The following is a 16,360-nucleotide window of genomic DNA, read 5'->3' as shown; positions in this document are numbered from 1 at the left end:
GAAAACATTATATAAAGTGGCATTGTTTAAAGTGGCTAGTGATACATTTATTTCATAAATTTTTCCATTATTAAAGTGGCTAGAGTTGAGTCAGTATGTTGGCAGCAGCCACTCAATGTTAGTGATGGCTGTTTGACAGTCGGATGGCCTTGAGATAGAAGCTATTTCTCTCGGTCCCCGCTTTGATGCACCTGTACTGACCTCGCCTTCTGGATGATAACGGGGTGAACAGGCAGTGACTCGGGTGGTTGTTGTCCTTGATGATCTTTTTGGCCTTCCTGTGCCATCGGGTGGTGTAGGTGTTCTGGAGGTCAGGTAGTTTGCACTGGTAATGCATTGTGCAGACCTCACTACCCTCTGGAGAGCCTTCCGGTCATGGGTGGAGCAACTGCCGTACCAGGCGGTGATGCAGCCTGACAGGATGCTCTCGATTGTGCATCTGTAGAAGTTTGTGAGTGCTTTTGGTGACAAGCCAAATTTCTTCAGCCTCCTGAGGCTGTTGCACCTTCTTCACCACGCTGTCTGTGTGGGTGGACTATTTAAGTTTGTCCGTGATGTGTACGCCGAGGAACTTAAAACTTTCCACCCTCTCCACTACTGTACTTTGTTTGGTTGACGTTTAGTGTGAGGTTATTTTCTTGACACCACACTCTGAGGGCCCTCACCTCCTCCCTGTAGGCCGTCTCGTCGTTGTTGGTAATCAAGTCTACCACTGTAGTGTTGTCTGCAAACTTGATGATTGAGTTGGAGGCGTGCAAGGCCACACAGTCGTGGGTGAACAGGGAGTACAGGAGAGGGCTGAGAACGCACCCTTGTGGGGACCCAGTGTTGAGGATCAGCGGGGTGGAGATGTTGTTACCTACCCTCACCACCTGGGGGCGGCCCGTCAGGAAGTCCAGGACCCAGTTGCACAGGGCGGGGTCGAGACCCAGGGCTTAATGATGAGTTTGGAGGGCACTATGGTGTTAAATGCTGAGCTTTAATCGATGAACAGCATTCTTACATAGGTATTCCTCTTGTCCAGGTGGGTTAGGGCAGTGTGCAGTGTGATGGTGATTGCGACTTCAGTGGCCCTATTGGGGCGGTCAGCAAATTGGAGTGGGTCTAGGGTGTCAGGTAGGGTGAGGTGATATGGTCCTTGACTAGTGTCTCAAAGCACTTCATGATTACGTAAGTGAGTGCTACAGGACGGTAGTCACCTTAGCTTTCTTGTGAACAGGAACAATGGTGGCCCTCTTGAAGCATGTGGGACAGCAGACTGGGATAAGGATTGGTTGAATATGTCCGTAAACACACCAGCCAGCTGGTCTGCGCATGCTCTGAGGACGCGGCCAGGGATGCCGTCTGGGGAATTGCGACTCCACTTTGTCTCTATACTGATGCTTAGCTTGTTTGATTGCCTTGCGAAGGTAATAGCTACAATGTTTGTATTCGGTCGTGTTTCCGGTCACCTTGCCCAGATTAAAAGCAGTGGTTCGCGCTTTCAGTTTTGTGCGATTACTGCCATCAATTCACAGTTTCTGGTTGGGGAATGTTTTAACCTCTCTAGGGGGTGTGGTACGCTACCGTCCCACCTGGCCAACATCCAGTGAAATTGCAGAGCGCAAATTCAAAAACAGAAATATTAATTTATAAAATTCATGAAACATACAACATAATCCAACCACGGTGTCAGATTTCAAAAAGACTTTACGGCGAAAGCAAAACCATGCGATTATCTGAGAGCAGCGCCCAGCAGACAAATCACAACAAACAGTAACCAGACAAGTAGAGGAGTAACAAAAGTCAGAAATAGCCATAAAACTTACCACTTACCTTTGACGATCTTCATATGGTTGCACTCACAAAACTCCCAGTTACCCAATAAATGTTTGTTTGTTCGTTCAAATCCCTCTTTATATCCAAAAACCTCAATTTTTTTTGCGCGTTTTGTTCAGTAAAACACTGTCTCAAACAACATCCGGTGAAATTGTAGAGTGTGAAACTCAACAAAACAGATATTCTCATAATAAACATACATAAAAGATAGAAATGTTATACACCAGTTTAAAGATTAACTTCTAGTTAATCCAACCGCTGTGACAGATTTCAAAAAAGCTTTACGGCAAAAGCAAACCATGCGATTATCTGAGAGCAGCGCCCAGCAGACAAATCAGTACAAACAGTAACCAGACAAGTAGAGGAGTAACAAAAGTCAGAAATAGCCATAAAATGTACCACTTACCTTTGATGATCTTCATATGGTTGCACTCACAAGACTCCATGTTACACAATAAATGTTTGTTTTGTTCGATAAAACCTCTGTTTTGTTGGTGCGTTTTGTTCAGTAACCCATTGGAACAAAGCACGGTCACAACAAAATGTCAAATGTACCATAAAAGTTCATAGAAATACGTCAAATGATATTTAGAATCAATGCTGAGGTTGTTTTTGTCATAAATAATCGATCATATTTCAACCGGACAAAAGCTTGGTCAATAGAAAAGAAAAACAAGAAATACGCACTCCCGGTCACGCGCTGGACTCATGTCTGGAAATTTCCACTGTCCACTCATTGAATGTGGTCTTTCTCCCTAATTTTTCTGAGTAAAAGCCTGAAACAATGCCTAAAGACTGGCCACATGTAGAAGAAGCCATAGGGATCGTGAACTGTGTCATAAGTCTTTGTATGGTGGATGGAAAAACACAATTTCAAAATAAAAGCACTTCATGGATGGATTTTCTTCAGGTTTTCGCCTGCCATATCAGTTCTGTTATACTCACAGATAGTATTTTAACAGTTTTTTGAGTGTTTTCTATCCAAATCTACAAATGATATGCATATCCTAGCTTCTGGGCCTGAGTAGCAGGTAGTTTACTTTGGGCATGCTTTCCATCCAAAATTCCGAATGCTTCCCCCTACCCTAGTGAGGTTAATAGACGCTGTGGGTACAACATCACCGATGCACTTGCTAATAAACTCTCTCACCGAATCAGCGTATTCATCAATATTGTTGTTCGACGTCATGCGGAACATATCCCAGTCCACGTGATCGAAGCAATCTTGAAGCGTGGAATCCGATTGGTCGGACCAGCCTTGAACAGACCTGAGCATGGGAGCTTCCTGTTTTAGTTTCTGTCTGTAGGCTGGGAGCAGGAAAATGGAGTCATGGTCAGCTTTTCCGAAAGGAGGGCAGGGGAGGAGGGCCTTACATGCGTCGCGGAAGTTAGAATAACAATGATCCAGGGTTTTGCCAGCCCGGGTTGTGCAATCGATATGCTGATAGAATTTAGGGAGCCTTGTTTTCAGATTAGCCTTGTTAAAATCCCAAGCTACAATAAATGGATATGTGGGGATATGTGGTTTCCAGTTTACATAGTCGAATGAAGTTCTTTCAGGGCCGTCGATGTGTCTGCTGGGGGGGGGGGGGGGGGGAATATACACAACTGTGATTATGATCGAAGCGAATTCTCTTGGTAGATAATGCGGTCGGCATTTGATTGTGAGGAAGTCAGGTGAACAAAAGGACTTGAGTTCCTGTATGTTGTTATGATCACACCACGTCTCGTTAATCATAAGGCATACACCCCCTCCCTTCTTCTTGCCAGAGAGATGCTTGTTTCCGTTGGCGCGATGCGTGAAGAAACCAGGTGGCTGTACCAACTCCGATAGCATGTCTCGAGTGAGCCTTGTTTCCGTGAAACAAAGAACGTTACAGTCTCTGATTTTTATTTCACCTTTATCTGATGTCTCTCTGGAAGGCTACCCTTGCTCGGATTTCGTCTACCTTGTTGTCAAGAGACTGGACATTGGCGAGTAGTATGCTCGGGAGCGGTGCGCAATGTGCCCGTCTACGGAGCCTGACCTGAAGACCGCTCCGTCTGCCCCTTCAACGGCGCCGTTGTTTTGGGTCGCCGGCTGGGATCCGATCCATTGTCCTGGGTGGTAGGCCAAACAGAGGATCCGCTTCGGGAAAGTCGTATTCCTGGTCGTAATGTTGGTGAGTTGATGTTGCTCTTATATCCAATAGTTCCTCCCGACTGAATGTAATAACACCTCATATTTCCTGGGGTAACATTGTCAGAAATAACACATAAAAAACAAAATACTGCATAGTTTCCTAGGAACACGGCCAACTCTGTCGGCGCCGGACATTTCTCCAAAAGGTACGATCTTTGTCCCCATGTGCAGTTGCAAAGCGTAGTCTGACATTTTTATGGTGGTTTTGGAGCAGTGGCTTCTTCCTTGCTGAGCAGCCTTTATGTTATGTCGATATAGGAGTCGTTTTACTGTGTATATATATATGTATATACTTTTGTACCTGTTTCCTCCAGCATCTTCACAAGGTCCTTTGCTGTTGTTCTGGGATTGATTTGCACTTTTCGCACCAAAGTACGTTCATCTCTAGGAGACAGAATACGTCTCCTTCCTGAGTGGTATGACAGCTGTGTGGTCCCATGGTGTTTATACTTGCGTACTATTGTTTGTACAGATGAACGCCATGCCATAGTTTTCTGAAATTTTCCAAGCTGTTTAAAGGAGCAGTCAACTTAGTGTATGTAAACTTTTGACCCACTGGAATTGTGATACAGTGAATCATAAGTGAAATAATCTGTCTGTAAACAATTGTTGGAAAAATGACTTGTGTCATGGACAAAGTAGATGTCCTAACCGGCTTGCCAACACTATAGTTTGTTAACAAGACATTTGTGGAGTGGTTGAAAAACTAGTTTTAATGACTCCAACCTAAGTGTATGTAAACGTGCTACTTCAACTGAATAACTGAGTAACTGAATTGGATACTGTATATCCTAGATAAATGAACTTAGCAAAGTCTGAAACAAAAACACATTTTAATAGTACTAGTTTCCCCACGTAGACTTCTGACTAGACGCACAATAGAGCACATTCATTATGGTGCAGTGTATTTGATGCTATATGCTCATATCCCTCTTTTACATATATAGATGTATGAAGCAGTGTATGTGATGCAAATTATTTATGGAATAAGGAAGTCATTGTTTTTCTTGATGGATGGTTGATGATGTCATTATGTTCCAGTGACATCATGGAGTGCGAGGGTTGCCAGGGAACCAATCAACTTTTGGCCTTTATTAAAGCTGCAATATGTAACGTTTTCTTTTTTTTATGTTCAAAAGATCCAATAAGTCAACAGTGGTGATCCCATGCAACAGTAACAATGAACCGCTGTATTCACTGGTATTCATTTTCCCAGTCGGGTTGGCCAGATTTTGTACGTGTCAATAAGTGACTTGTTTTCCGTCAGTAAGGAGGCAGTGTGATAGCTAGCTAGCTGAGCCCAAGGCCAACACTTTGCTAATGGCTAGCGAGGGTAGCTGGCTTACAGCAAGACCATCTAAGCCAAAGAAACAAAGACATTTGGAGAGCAGACAGGCAAAATGGTAAAGCGATAGAGCCCTGGCCAAGATGAGTAAATCTCGGATTTGCATTCTCACAGTGGAGAGAACTAAGGGAGTTGAAGGGATTCACAACCGACCCAGAATGAGCATTTATTCTGCCGAAAAGATAAGACATAACTAGCCAGATAATATATCTGGCTAGATATAAAGTAAAATGTTGCTATTTAGTTGTAAATATGTATGCAAGTAATATTTTTAATATATATATATATTTTATATATATATATTTTTAATTACTTGTTTTGATTATTGTCAAGCCACGTGTCAAATAGTTTGTATTATTGCAGACTGCGACATTGGTTTGTTTCATTTGAATATAAAATGTTGCTTCTCTAGTTAGTCGTAACTAGTTACCTTGTGAATAACATTTATTGACCCTGTGTTACAATTCTGATGTCTGTGGTCTGTAAACCACACGGGTATTGGCTAACTAGTTACTTCAGGTCACACAAAGTGTGGTGGCATGGAATAACCACAAAGCCCAGTTCAGATACATAAGATGAGACACGACTCAACAGTTTGTTTGATCTGAACGGCCGTTTTTAGAACGAATCATGTCATTGGCTGGAGTATTCAAGATTCACCATGTCAACTTTAGCCAGTCTTGCGATGAGACGGATCTATTTGTGACTCGTTTCAGGAAACTAGGCGTATGTCGCACATCACTATTTCACAGTATCAGCATTTGAATGTAAACATGCATTTTTCATCAAAATTGCTTGCTAGCTAACGTTAGCTTGTTGGCTCGCTAGCTAACATTACATGTATGATCTATGTAGTAATATCATTAGAAACCCATTTGCATTGCTAGTTCTAGCCTAACGTTAGCTATCTAACATTGAACCTAGTCTGTTAGCTTTTGCTGCCTGCAGATTCATACTACAGCTATGACAATGTTTGTATTGGTAGTAGTATGAGTTGGTTATGCCGGTTCATTGTTTAGCTAGATGTCTAAACAAAAGAATTCACATCGGCCTGATTATTACATGACCCATCAAATTAGCAGGTGTGTCTGTGGGTGATTACTGCCATCAATTGTATTTCACTATTGTCTTGACATATGTACATGTCAAGACAATAGTGACCCATCCTCTTAGCTAGATGTGGGTGAGGGGTGGATATAGCATTTCCTTCACATGACCCATCAATTTAGATAAGTGTGTCGGGTAAGCGTCATCTAATAACGATAAAATATATATGAAATATTTGTATCTGGACGCTTTCAGTTTTTGATATTGCTACTATGCAAGTGCTATCACTGTACTGTTTACACCTTATGTATCCTGTGCATGTGACAAATAAACATAGTTTTTATTTGATATAGCGTGTGTTTACCATCTGGTCTCACGTAAATCCTTAAAGATGTGTGGATCTAAAGCTTAAGAGGGTGTGAACGATGCTGAATGGCTGTAGACAAAGAAGAGCTCTTTGGTAGGTGTACCAAAACATTCAAGTGCCATTTTCTCAAAAGTGGAGACATAAGTTTAGCAACTTTCAAAGCACAATGACTTTGCCATTGTTCCTCAACTGCAGTGTATGATATACTATTTTCTATCTCTGAGTCTCCGCTTTTTTTCAATGTAAAAAACACAATTTCAAATTTTGCTACATAGGACCAAATCGAGGTAGCCGGTCACATTCAGCCATTCAAAGAACAGTGCGCTAACATTCTGTGTCCAGCTAAGCATCTAGCTAGCCAAGCAGAGCGCTAGCTAGCTATTTTGCTGTACATACAGTACCAGTCAAATCTTTAAACACACGTATTCATTCAAGGGTTTTTCTTTATTTTTTACTATTTTCTACATTGTAGAATAATAGTGAAGACATCCATACTATGAAATAACCCATATGGAATCATGGAGTAACCACAAAAGTGTAAAACAAATCAAAATATATTTTATATTTGTGATTCTTCAAAGTAGCCACCCTTTGTCTTTATGACAGCTTTGCACATGCTTGGCATTCTCTCAACCAGCTTCATGAGATGGTCACCTGGAATGGATTTCAATTAACAGGTGTTAATGATGATCGATGATCACTTGGCTAAATAGCTGGTGCCCGCTGGATTGTCCATTAATCACGGAACTCCGTTCTGTTTATTTTTTTTTTATTTTTTTTTTGTTTATCTGTCGGCCCCAGCCTCAAACTCAGGTTCTGTGTGTAGTTAACCGACCCTCTCTGCCCATTCATCGCCATTTTACCTGTTACCTCAACACATATGATTACTTTATGACTCGCTGTATGTCTCTCTCATATGTCAATATGCCTTGTATACTGTTGTTTAGGTTAGTTATCATTGTTTTAGTTTACAATGGAGCCCCTAGTTCCACTCTTTATACCTCTGGTACCTTCTTTGTCCCACCTCCCACACATGCGGTGACCTCACCCATTATAACCAGCTTATCCAGAGATACAACCTCTCTTATCATCACTCAGTGCTTGGGCTTACCTCTGCTGTACCCGCACCCCACCACACCCCTATCTACACATTATGCCCTGAATCTATTCTACCACGCCCAGAAATATGCTCCTTTTATTCTTTGTCCCCAACGCTCTAGGCGACCAGTTTTGATAGCCTTTAGCCATACACTCATCCAACTCCTCCTCTGTTCCTCGGGTGATGTGGAGGTAAACCCAGGCCCTGCGTGTCCACAGGCACCCTCATTTGTTGACTTCTGTGATAAAAAAAAAATCTTGGTTTCATGCATGTCAACATCAGAAGCCTCCTCCCTAAGTTTGTTTTACTCACTGCTTTAGCACACTCCGCCAACCCTGATGTCCTTGCTGTGTCTGAATCCTGGCTTAGGAAGGCCACCAACAATTCTGAGATTTCCATACCCAGCTACCCAGCCACAATTTTTCAGTTTTTGATTTGTTAAAAAAGTTTGAAATATCCAATAAATGTCCTTCCACTTCATGATTTTGTCCCACTTGTTGTTGATTCTTCACAAAAAAAATACAGTTTTATATCTTTATGTTTGAAGCCTGAAATGTGGCAAAAGGTCGCAAAGTTCAAGGGGGCCGAATATTTTCGCAAGGCACTGTACAACATTTTCCGTCAAGATAGAACTGCCAGGGCCTCCCGGGTGGTGCAGTGGTTAAGGGCGCTGTACTGCAGCGCCAGCTGTGCCATCAGAGACTCTGGGTTCGCGCCCAGGCTCTGTAGTAACCGGCCGTGACCGGGAGGTCCGTGGGGCGACGCACAATTGGCCTAGCGTCGGCCGGGTTAGGGAGGGATTGGCCGGTAGGGATGTCCTTGTCTCATCGCGCACCATCAACTCCTGTGGCAGGCCGGGCGCAGTGCGCACTAAACAAGGTTGCCAGGTGCACTGTGTTTCCTCCAACACATTGGAGCGGCTGACTTCCGGGTTGGATGTGCGCTGTGTTAATGCTTGGTTGGGTTGTATATCGGAGGACGCATGACTTTCAACCTTCATCTCTCCCGAGCCTGTACGGGAGTTGTGGCGATGAGACAAGATAGTAGCTACTAAAACAATTGGATACCACGAAATTGGGGAGAAAAGGGGGAGGAGTTGCAATCTACTGCAGAGATAGCCTGCAAAGTTCTGTCATACTTTCCAGGTCTATACCCAAAAAGTTTGAACTTCTAATTCTAAAATTAACCTCTCCAGAAATAAGTATCTCACTGTTGCCGCCTGCTGTCGAACCCCCTCCGCTCCCAGCTAGACACCATTTGTGAATTGATTAACCCCCATCTAGCTTCAGACTTCGTTCTGTTAGGTGACCTAAACTGGGATATGCAGTCCTACAATCTAAGCTAGATGCCTTCAATCTCACACAAATCATCAAGGAACCCATCAGGTACAACCCTAAATCTGTAAATATGGCCAACTTGCCCTCTAAATACACCTCTTCTGTTTTCAATCAGGATCTCAGGATCTGTTGCTATGGGTTCGCGATCAAACGACCACCCCTCATCTCTGTCAAACGCTCCCTAAAACACTTCTGCGAGCAAGCCTTTCTAATCGACCTGGCCCGGGTATCCTGGAAGGATATTGACCTCATCCCGTCAGTCGAGGATGCCTGGTCATTCTTTAAAGGTAATTTCCTCACCATCTTAGATAAGCATGCCCCATTCAAAAAATGCAGAACTAAGAACAGATATAGACCTTGGTTCACTCCAGACCTGACTGCCCTTGACCAGCACAAAAACATCCTGTGGCGGACTGCCATAGCATCGAATAGTCCCCACGATATGCAACTGTTCAGGGAAGTCAGGAACCAATACACGCAGTAAGTCCAGAAAGCAAAGGCTAGCTTTTTCAAGCAGAAATTAGCATCCTGTCACTCTAACTCCAAAAAGTTTTGGGGCACTGTAAAGTCCATGGAGAACAAGAGCACCTCCTCCCAGCTGCCCACTGCACTGAGGCTAGGTAACACGGTCACCACTGATAAATCCATGATGATCGAAAATTTCAAGAAGCATTTCTCAACGGCTGGCCATGCCTTCCTCCTGGCTACTCCAACCCCTGCCAACAGCTCCGCCTCCCCCGCAGCTACTCGCCCAAGCCGCCCCAGCTTCTCCTTCACCCAAATCCAGACAGCAGATGTTCTGAAAGAGCTGCAAAACATGGACCCGTACAAATCAGCTGGGCTAGACAATCTGGACCCTCTCTTTCTAAAACTATCCGACGCCATTGTTGCAACCCCTATTACCATTCTGTTCAACCTCTCGTATCGTCCGAGATCCCTAAAGATTGGAAAGCTGCTGCGGTCATCCCCCTCTTCAAAGGGGGTGACACCCGAGACCCAAACTGTTACAGACCTATATCCATCCTGCCCTGCCTATCTAAAGTCTTCGAAAGCCACGTTAATAAACAGATCACTGACCATTTTGAATCCCACCGTACCTTCTCCGCTGTGCAATCCGGCCTCCGAGCCGGTCACGGGTGCACCTCAGCCGTGCTCAAGATACTAAACGATATCATAACCGCCATCGGTAAAAGACAGTACTGTGCAGCCGTCTTCATCGACCTGGCCAATGCTTTTGACTCTGTCAATCACCGTATTCTTATCGGCAGGCTCAATAGCCTTGGTTTTTCTGACGACTGCCTCGCCTGGTTCACCAACTGCTTTGCAGACAGAGTTCAGTGTGTCAAATCGGAGGGCATGTTGTCCGGACCTCTGGCTGTCTCTATGGGGGTATCACAGGGTTCCATTCTCGGGCCGACTCTTTTCTCTGTATATATCAACAATGTCACTCTTGCTGCGGGAGATTCCCTGATCCACCTCTACGCAGACGTCACCATTCTGTATATTTCTGGCCCTTCCTTGGACACTGTGCTAACTAACCTCAAAACGAGCTTCAATGCCATACAGCACTCCTTCCGTGGCCTCCAACTGCTCTAAAAACGCTAGTAAACCCAAATGCATGCTTTTCAAACATTCGCTGCCTAACCCTGCCGCCCAACTAGCATCACCACCCTGGACGGTTCCGAACTAGAATATGTGTACAACTGTAAATACCTAGGTGTCTGGCTAGACTGTAAACTCTCCTTCCAGACTCATATTAAACATCTCCAATCCAAAATCAAATCTAGAATTTACTTTCTATTTCGCAACAACGCCTCCTTCACTCACGCCGCCAAACAAAATAGCTTCTAACACTCTACTCTGCCAACGGGATGCAGTCTATCACAGTTCCGTCTGTTTTGTTACCAAATCACCTTATACCACCCACCACTGCGACCTGTATGCTCTAGTCGGCTGGCCCTCGCTACATATTCGTTGCCACACCCACTGGCTCCAGGTCATCTATAAGTCTATGCTAGGTAAAGCTCTGCCTTATATCAGTTCACTGGTCACGATAACAACACCCACCCGTAGCACACGTTCCAGCAGGTATATCTCACTTATCATCCCTTAAGCCAACACCTCATTTGGCCGCCTTTCCTTCCAGTTCTCTGCTGCCAGTGACTGGAACGAATTGCAAAAATCGCTGAAGTTGGAGACTTTTATTTCCCTCACCAACTTTAAACATCAACTGTCTGAGCAGCTCACCGATCGCTGCAGCTGTACATAATTCATCTGTAAATAGCCCACCCAATCTACCTACCACATCCCTATACTGTTTTTATTTGATTTACTTTTCTGCTTTTTGCACACCAGTATCTCTACTTGCACAGCATCATCTGCTAATTTATCACTCCAGTGTTAATCTGCTAAATTGTAATTATTCGCTCCTATGGCCTATTTATTGCCTACCTCCTCATGCCTTTTGCACACACTGTACATAGACTTTCTTTTTTTCTACTGTGTCATTGACTTGTTTATTGTGTTATTGGCTTGTTTATTGTTTACTCCGTGTGTAACTCTGTGTCGTTGTCTGTGTCACACTGCTTTGCTTTATCTTGACCAAGTCGCAGTTGCAAATGAGAACTTGTTCTCAACTAGCCTACCTTGTTAAATAAAGGTTAAATAAAATAAAATAAAAGGTGTCTCTTGTTAAACATTAATTTAAGGAATTTATTCCCTTCTTAATGCGTTTGGGCCAATCAGTGGTGTTGTGACAACGTAGGTATGCAGAAGATAGCCTTATTTGGTAAAAGAAAAAGTCTGTATTATGGCAAGAACAGCTCCAATAAGCAAAGAGAAACGACAGTCCATCATTATTTTAAGACAAAACTTTGAAAGTTAATTCAAGTGCAGGGGCAAAAACCATCAAGCGCTATGATGAAACTGGCTCTCATGAAGACCGCCACAGGAAAAGATGACCTAGAGTTACCTCTGCTGTCCTTTGGTCTGATGAGTCCAAATTTCAGATTTTTGGTTCCAACCACCGTGTCTTTGTGAGACCCAGAGTAGGTGAACGGATGATCTCCACGTGTATGGTCACCACTGTGAAGCATGTAGGAGGAAGTGTGATGGTGTGGCAGTGATTTGTTGGTGACACTGTTTGCGCTTAGTGCGACTATCATTTGTTTTTCAACAGGACAATGACCCAACACACCTCCAGGCTGTGTAAGGGCTATTTGACCAAGAAGGATAGTGGTGGAGTGCTGCATCAGAGGACCTGGCCTCCGCAATTACCCAATCACCCAATTGAGATAGTTTTGGATGAGTTGGACCGCAGAGTGAAGGAAAAGCAACAAGTGCTCAGCATATGAGGGAAGTCCTTCAAGACTGTTGGAAAGCATTCCAGGTGAAACTGGTTGAGAAAATGCCAAGAGTGTGCAAAGCTGTCATCAATGCAAAGTGTTCCTACTTTGAAGAATCTCAAATATAAAGTAGATTTAGATTTGTTTAACACGTTGTTGGTTAATACATGATTCCATATGTGTTATTTCATAGTTTTGATGTCTTCACTATTATTCTACAATGTAGAAAAAAGTAAAAATTAAGAAAAACCCTTGAATGAGCAGGTTTGTCCTAACTTTTGACTGGCATTGTAGTTTGCATGGCTTGCTGACATTTCTGACAAGTACAATTACTGTACCCTGTTTCTGGTGCATGTATTTTATGACACTCATTTGCTACAATAAGTGTCGACTTTGTTTCAAAGTTTCATCACAAAATTGTAAAGCGGCACCGTTACATCAGAAACGTTCTCAACTGCACATCTCGTGTTCTTGATCTGAATGCCCTGTCTTTATACAGCTGTTGTACAACACGACTGTCGTGACTTTCCCTCCTGGGTGAGGATCAAAGAGAGCCCCCCACCTCTCTCCCACCAGAGAGGAAAGGGGGGGAAGTTGGGCCAGTTGTATGACTTATGGACCGGTCGTAATCTTTCTCTCTCTCTTGCCTTTGCAGTATTGAGACTAGAATGTCTGAGTGTTACAACAGAGCGAGACTTTGTATACTTCAACATCAAAAGATTGGACATTGAAACAATATTTCTAACATAAACAATGTGGGAAATGGTTGGTGGGGCTCCAAATAATAATCATGTCATATCAGTTGTTGTTTTGTGATCTCATTATGGATGGTGTCACTAAATAATTGTATCTTTGAAAGTGTACGCATTCAATGGTTCACATCTAAATGTTGTAAATCTAATATGATTAAATATTAAACTATTTGTGAAAAGATAGCAATATGATTTTAGCCTTCTAAATGAGATAATTGTTGTCATAGAAAGTTTTACCCAGTCAGTAACCACGCCCACGTGAGTACAGACATTATGCCAAAAGGACGGAACGCCTCTTTTTTCCAGAGTGTATAAAAGGACTGCTAACAAATTGTACATTAGACCAGTACATTGCCGGGTTGCTACTGGTGTGTAAAATGGTTTAAAACTACTAGACCAGTATACAGGCAGTGTGACCAACAGCATGAGCAGAATGTTACGAATTGGTAAGGCCCTTTGAAACTCAACAGAGAAAAAGAAGATTAGGCTAAGACATGCACCACCTGCAGCTCCTCATGTAACGTAGTCTAGGAAACTCGACCGAAGACGAGAGAAGAAGAACAGTATCAAACGATCATTGGCACATCTGATGTATCCAGTCTAATGAACACTTCCAGAACAAAGGAAAGCCTACAACTACAACTACTAAGGACATTGTGACCTCTGGTGACAACCAGAGACTTTCTGTCGAACTATTCATCACATACGGATCAAGGGGTTTCAACAGAGAGACAACAGACAAAGACATCTAAGCGTAAATATACGTTATATATGTATATATATATATATATATATATATATATTCTAAATCCGAATGAGCAGTTGTTAGGGTGCTAGATATCCCCATTTACGATGAGCGTATTATTCAAGTGTTTGTACGATAGTTGAATTCCTTTGTCTCTCCTTCTCCTGCTCTTTCTTTCCCAACCCCTTTCATTGTGTATCCAGCTGTCATATTGGGTTAGTCCACTAGGGACTTTTCATTGCATTATGTTAGTAATCAATTCAACCTTTATGTATTTCTGTGGGATTATTTAGTTAGATACACAAATTGGCTTAATTATTTATTTCTATTGCTGTATCATCATTTAGAGTAAGGTTTGTGCAGATTTGAAGTCAACGATGTTCAGAATGAGACTGCGATGAGGTGGTAATAATTAATGGATGACTAATATGATAACAATATATTCTGACATATTATTGAGTTAATTCGGGAAACAGTAACTCATTAAACAAACTTTTTCCGTGGTGCCCCAAGATTGTTAATGAGTTAATTATTACATGATTAATTCAATAATTTAAATAATTAAACAAAGTTAATTGATTTGATAAAATAACCATCATCACATTAATGATAGTCCCGACACTACATTCTATTTTTTTTAATCTCTGATCTAAGTCAGGGATGGTCACTCCAGTCATCAGGGGCTTGATTGCTGTCACACTTTAGTCCCGGCTAACTCATGACTCCAATAATCAACTAATCATGGTCTTCAGTTTAGAATGTGATCGGTGTGATCGTCAGGTGTGATAGTTAATTCTCACCAAATATTATTCTATCTTTCAGCTAGAGGAGACTACAATAACAAGTCTGAAGTGTCTACTCATTGAAAACGGCAAAGGACAAAGGATATGTGTTCAAATCTCAAAGAAATACTACATTCTTGTCAGAAGGGTCCAAAAACACCTGTACCCACATAGTTACGCAGTGCAGGTTTAATAAAACATACTATGACATTAAAGTGCCCTTCATGATATAATAATGCTCTGACATCAGAAAGCCCTTGATGAAGCAGGCCTAATAATGATCTGACATCATAATGCACTTCATTATGTAATCATGCTCTGACATAACAATGTATTGTATTTAACCTTATACAGGTTGTGTAATGGAAATCTAATCAAATCTATTTAGCAAGAGACACCTTTTGTCTCATGATGCAATAATGCTCTGACATCATATCTCTCTCTCTGTGCAGACAGACGCAGCGCTGATGTACGACGCGGTGCACGTGGTAGCGGTGGCAGTGCAGCAGTCGCAGCAGATCACTGTCAGCTCGCTGCAGTGCAACCGCCACAAACCCTGGCGCTTCGGAGCGCGCTTTATAAGCCTCATCAAAGAGGTACCGTAATACTTCAAATGTTAGCATTTCATTGAAATACAGATTAGGAGGAATTCAGTAAGTATGACTTCATGTAATTAAGTTAATATGACTATGGCTCGTGTTTAAGTTACCACTATTCAGTTTATTTAGTGACTCACTAAACACCAGTCTCAACATCAACAGTGAAGAGGCGACTCCGGGATACTGGACTTCTAGGCAGAGCAGCAAAGAAAAAGCCATATCTCAGACTGGCCAATAAAAAGAAAAGATTAAGATGGGAAAAAGAACAGACACTGGACAGAGGAACTCTGCCTAGAAGGCCAGCGTCCCGTAGTCACCTCTTCACTGTTGACGTTGAGACTGGTGTTTAGTGAGTAATGAAGCTGCCAGTTGAGGACTTCTGAGGGGTCTGTTTCTCAAACTAGACACTTTAATATACTTATCCTCTTGCTCAGTTGTGCACCGGGGACTCCCACTACTCTTTCTCTTCTGGTTAGTGCCAGTTTGTGCTGTTCTGTGAAGGGAGTAGTACACAGTGTTGTACGAGATCTTCAGTTTCTTGGCAATTTCTCGCATGGAATAGCTTTCATTGCTCAGAATAAGAATAGACTGAAATGTCCCAGAAGAAAGATAGTTGTTTCTGGCCATTTTGAGCCTGTAATTGAACCCACAAATGCTGATGCTTCAGATACTCAACTAGTCTATAGAAGGCCAGTTTAATTGCTTCTTTAATCAGTACAACAGTTTGAAGCTGTGCTAACATAATTGCAAAAGGGTTTTCTAATGATCAATTAGCCTTTTAAAATGATAAACTTGGATTAGCTAACACAACGTGCCATTGGAACACAGGAGTGATGGTTGCTGATAATGGGCCTCTGTACGCCTACGTACAGTGCCTTGCGAAAGTATTCGGCCCCCTTGAACTTTGCGACCTTTTGCCACATTTCAGGCTTCAAACATAAAG

General features: G+C 42.6%; 1 protein-coding gene and 1 long non-coding RNA gene across 2 annotated transcripts in view; one reads left to right on the top strand and one right to left on the bottom strand.

The window, feature by feature from the left end:
• The window catches only part of LOC149984078 (uncharacterized), a 466,287-nt gene that overhangs the window by 127,908 nt on the left and 322,019 nt on the right, over window positions 1-16,360 (bottom strand). The window lies entirely within an intron of this gene.
• LOC110521035 (glutamate receptor ionotropic, kainate 2) overlaps window positions 1-16,360 on the top strand; it is a 184,682-nt gene that overhangs the window by 99,635 nt on the left and 68,687 nt on the right. Inside the window, exon 7 of the mRNA XM_090233397.1 lies at window positions 15,271-15,414. Within this exon, the coding sequence (XP_090089523.1) occupies window positions 15,271-15,414 (144 nt within the window). The remainder of the gene's footprint in view (window positions 1-15,270; window positions 15,415-16,360) is intronic.

This window comes from Oncorhynchus mykiss, chromosome 4, assembly GCF_057628025.1.
Source record: "Oncorhynchus mykiss isolate SJ-2025 chromosome 4, ASM5762802v1, whole genome shotgun sequence".
Classification (NCBI taxonomy): Eukaryota; Metazoa; Chordata; class Actinopteri; order Salmoniformes; family Salmonidae; genus Oncorhynchus; species Oncorhynchus mykiss.
The sequence above is the reverse complement of the archived record's forward strand: the minus strand, read 5'-3'. Positions and strand labels throughout refer to the sequence as shown.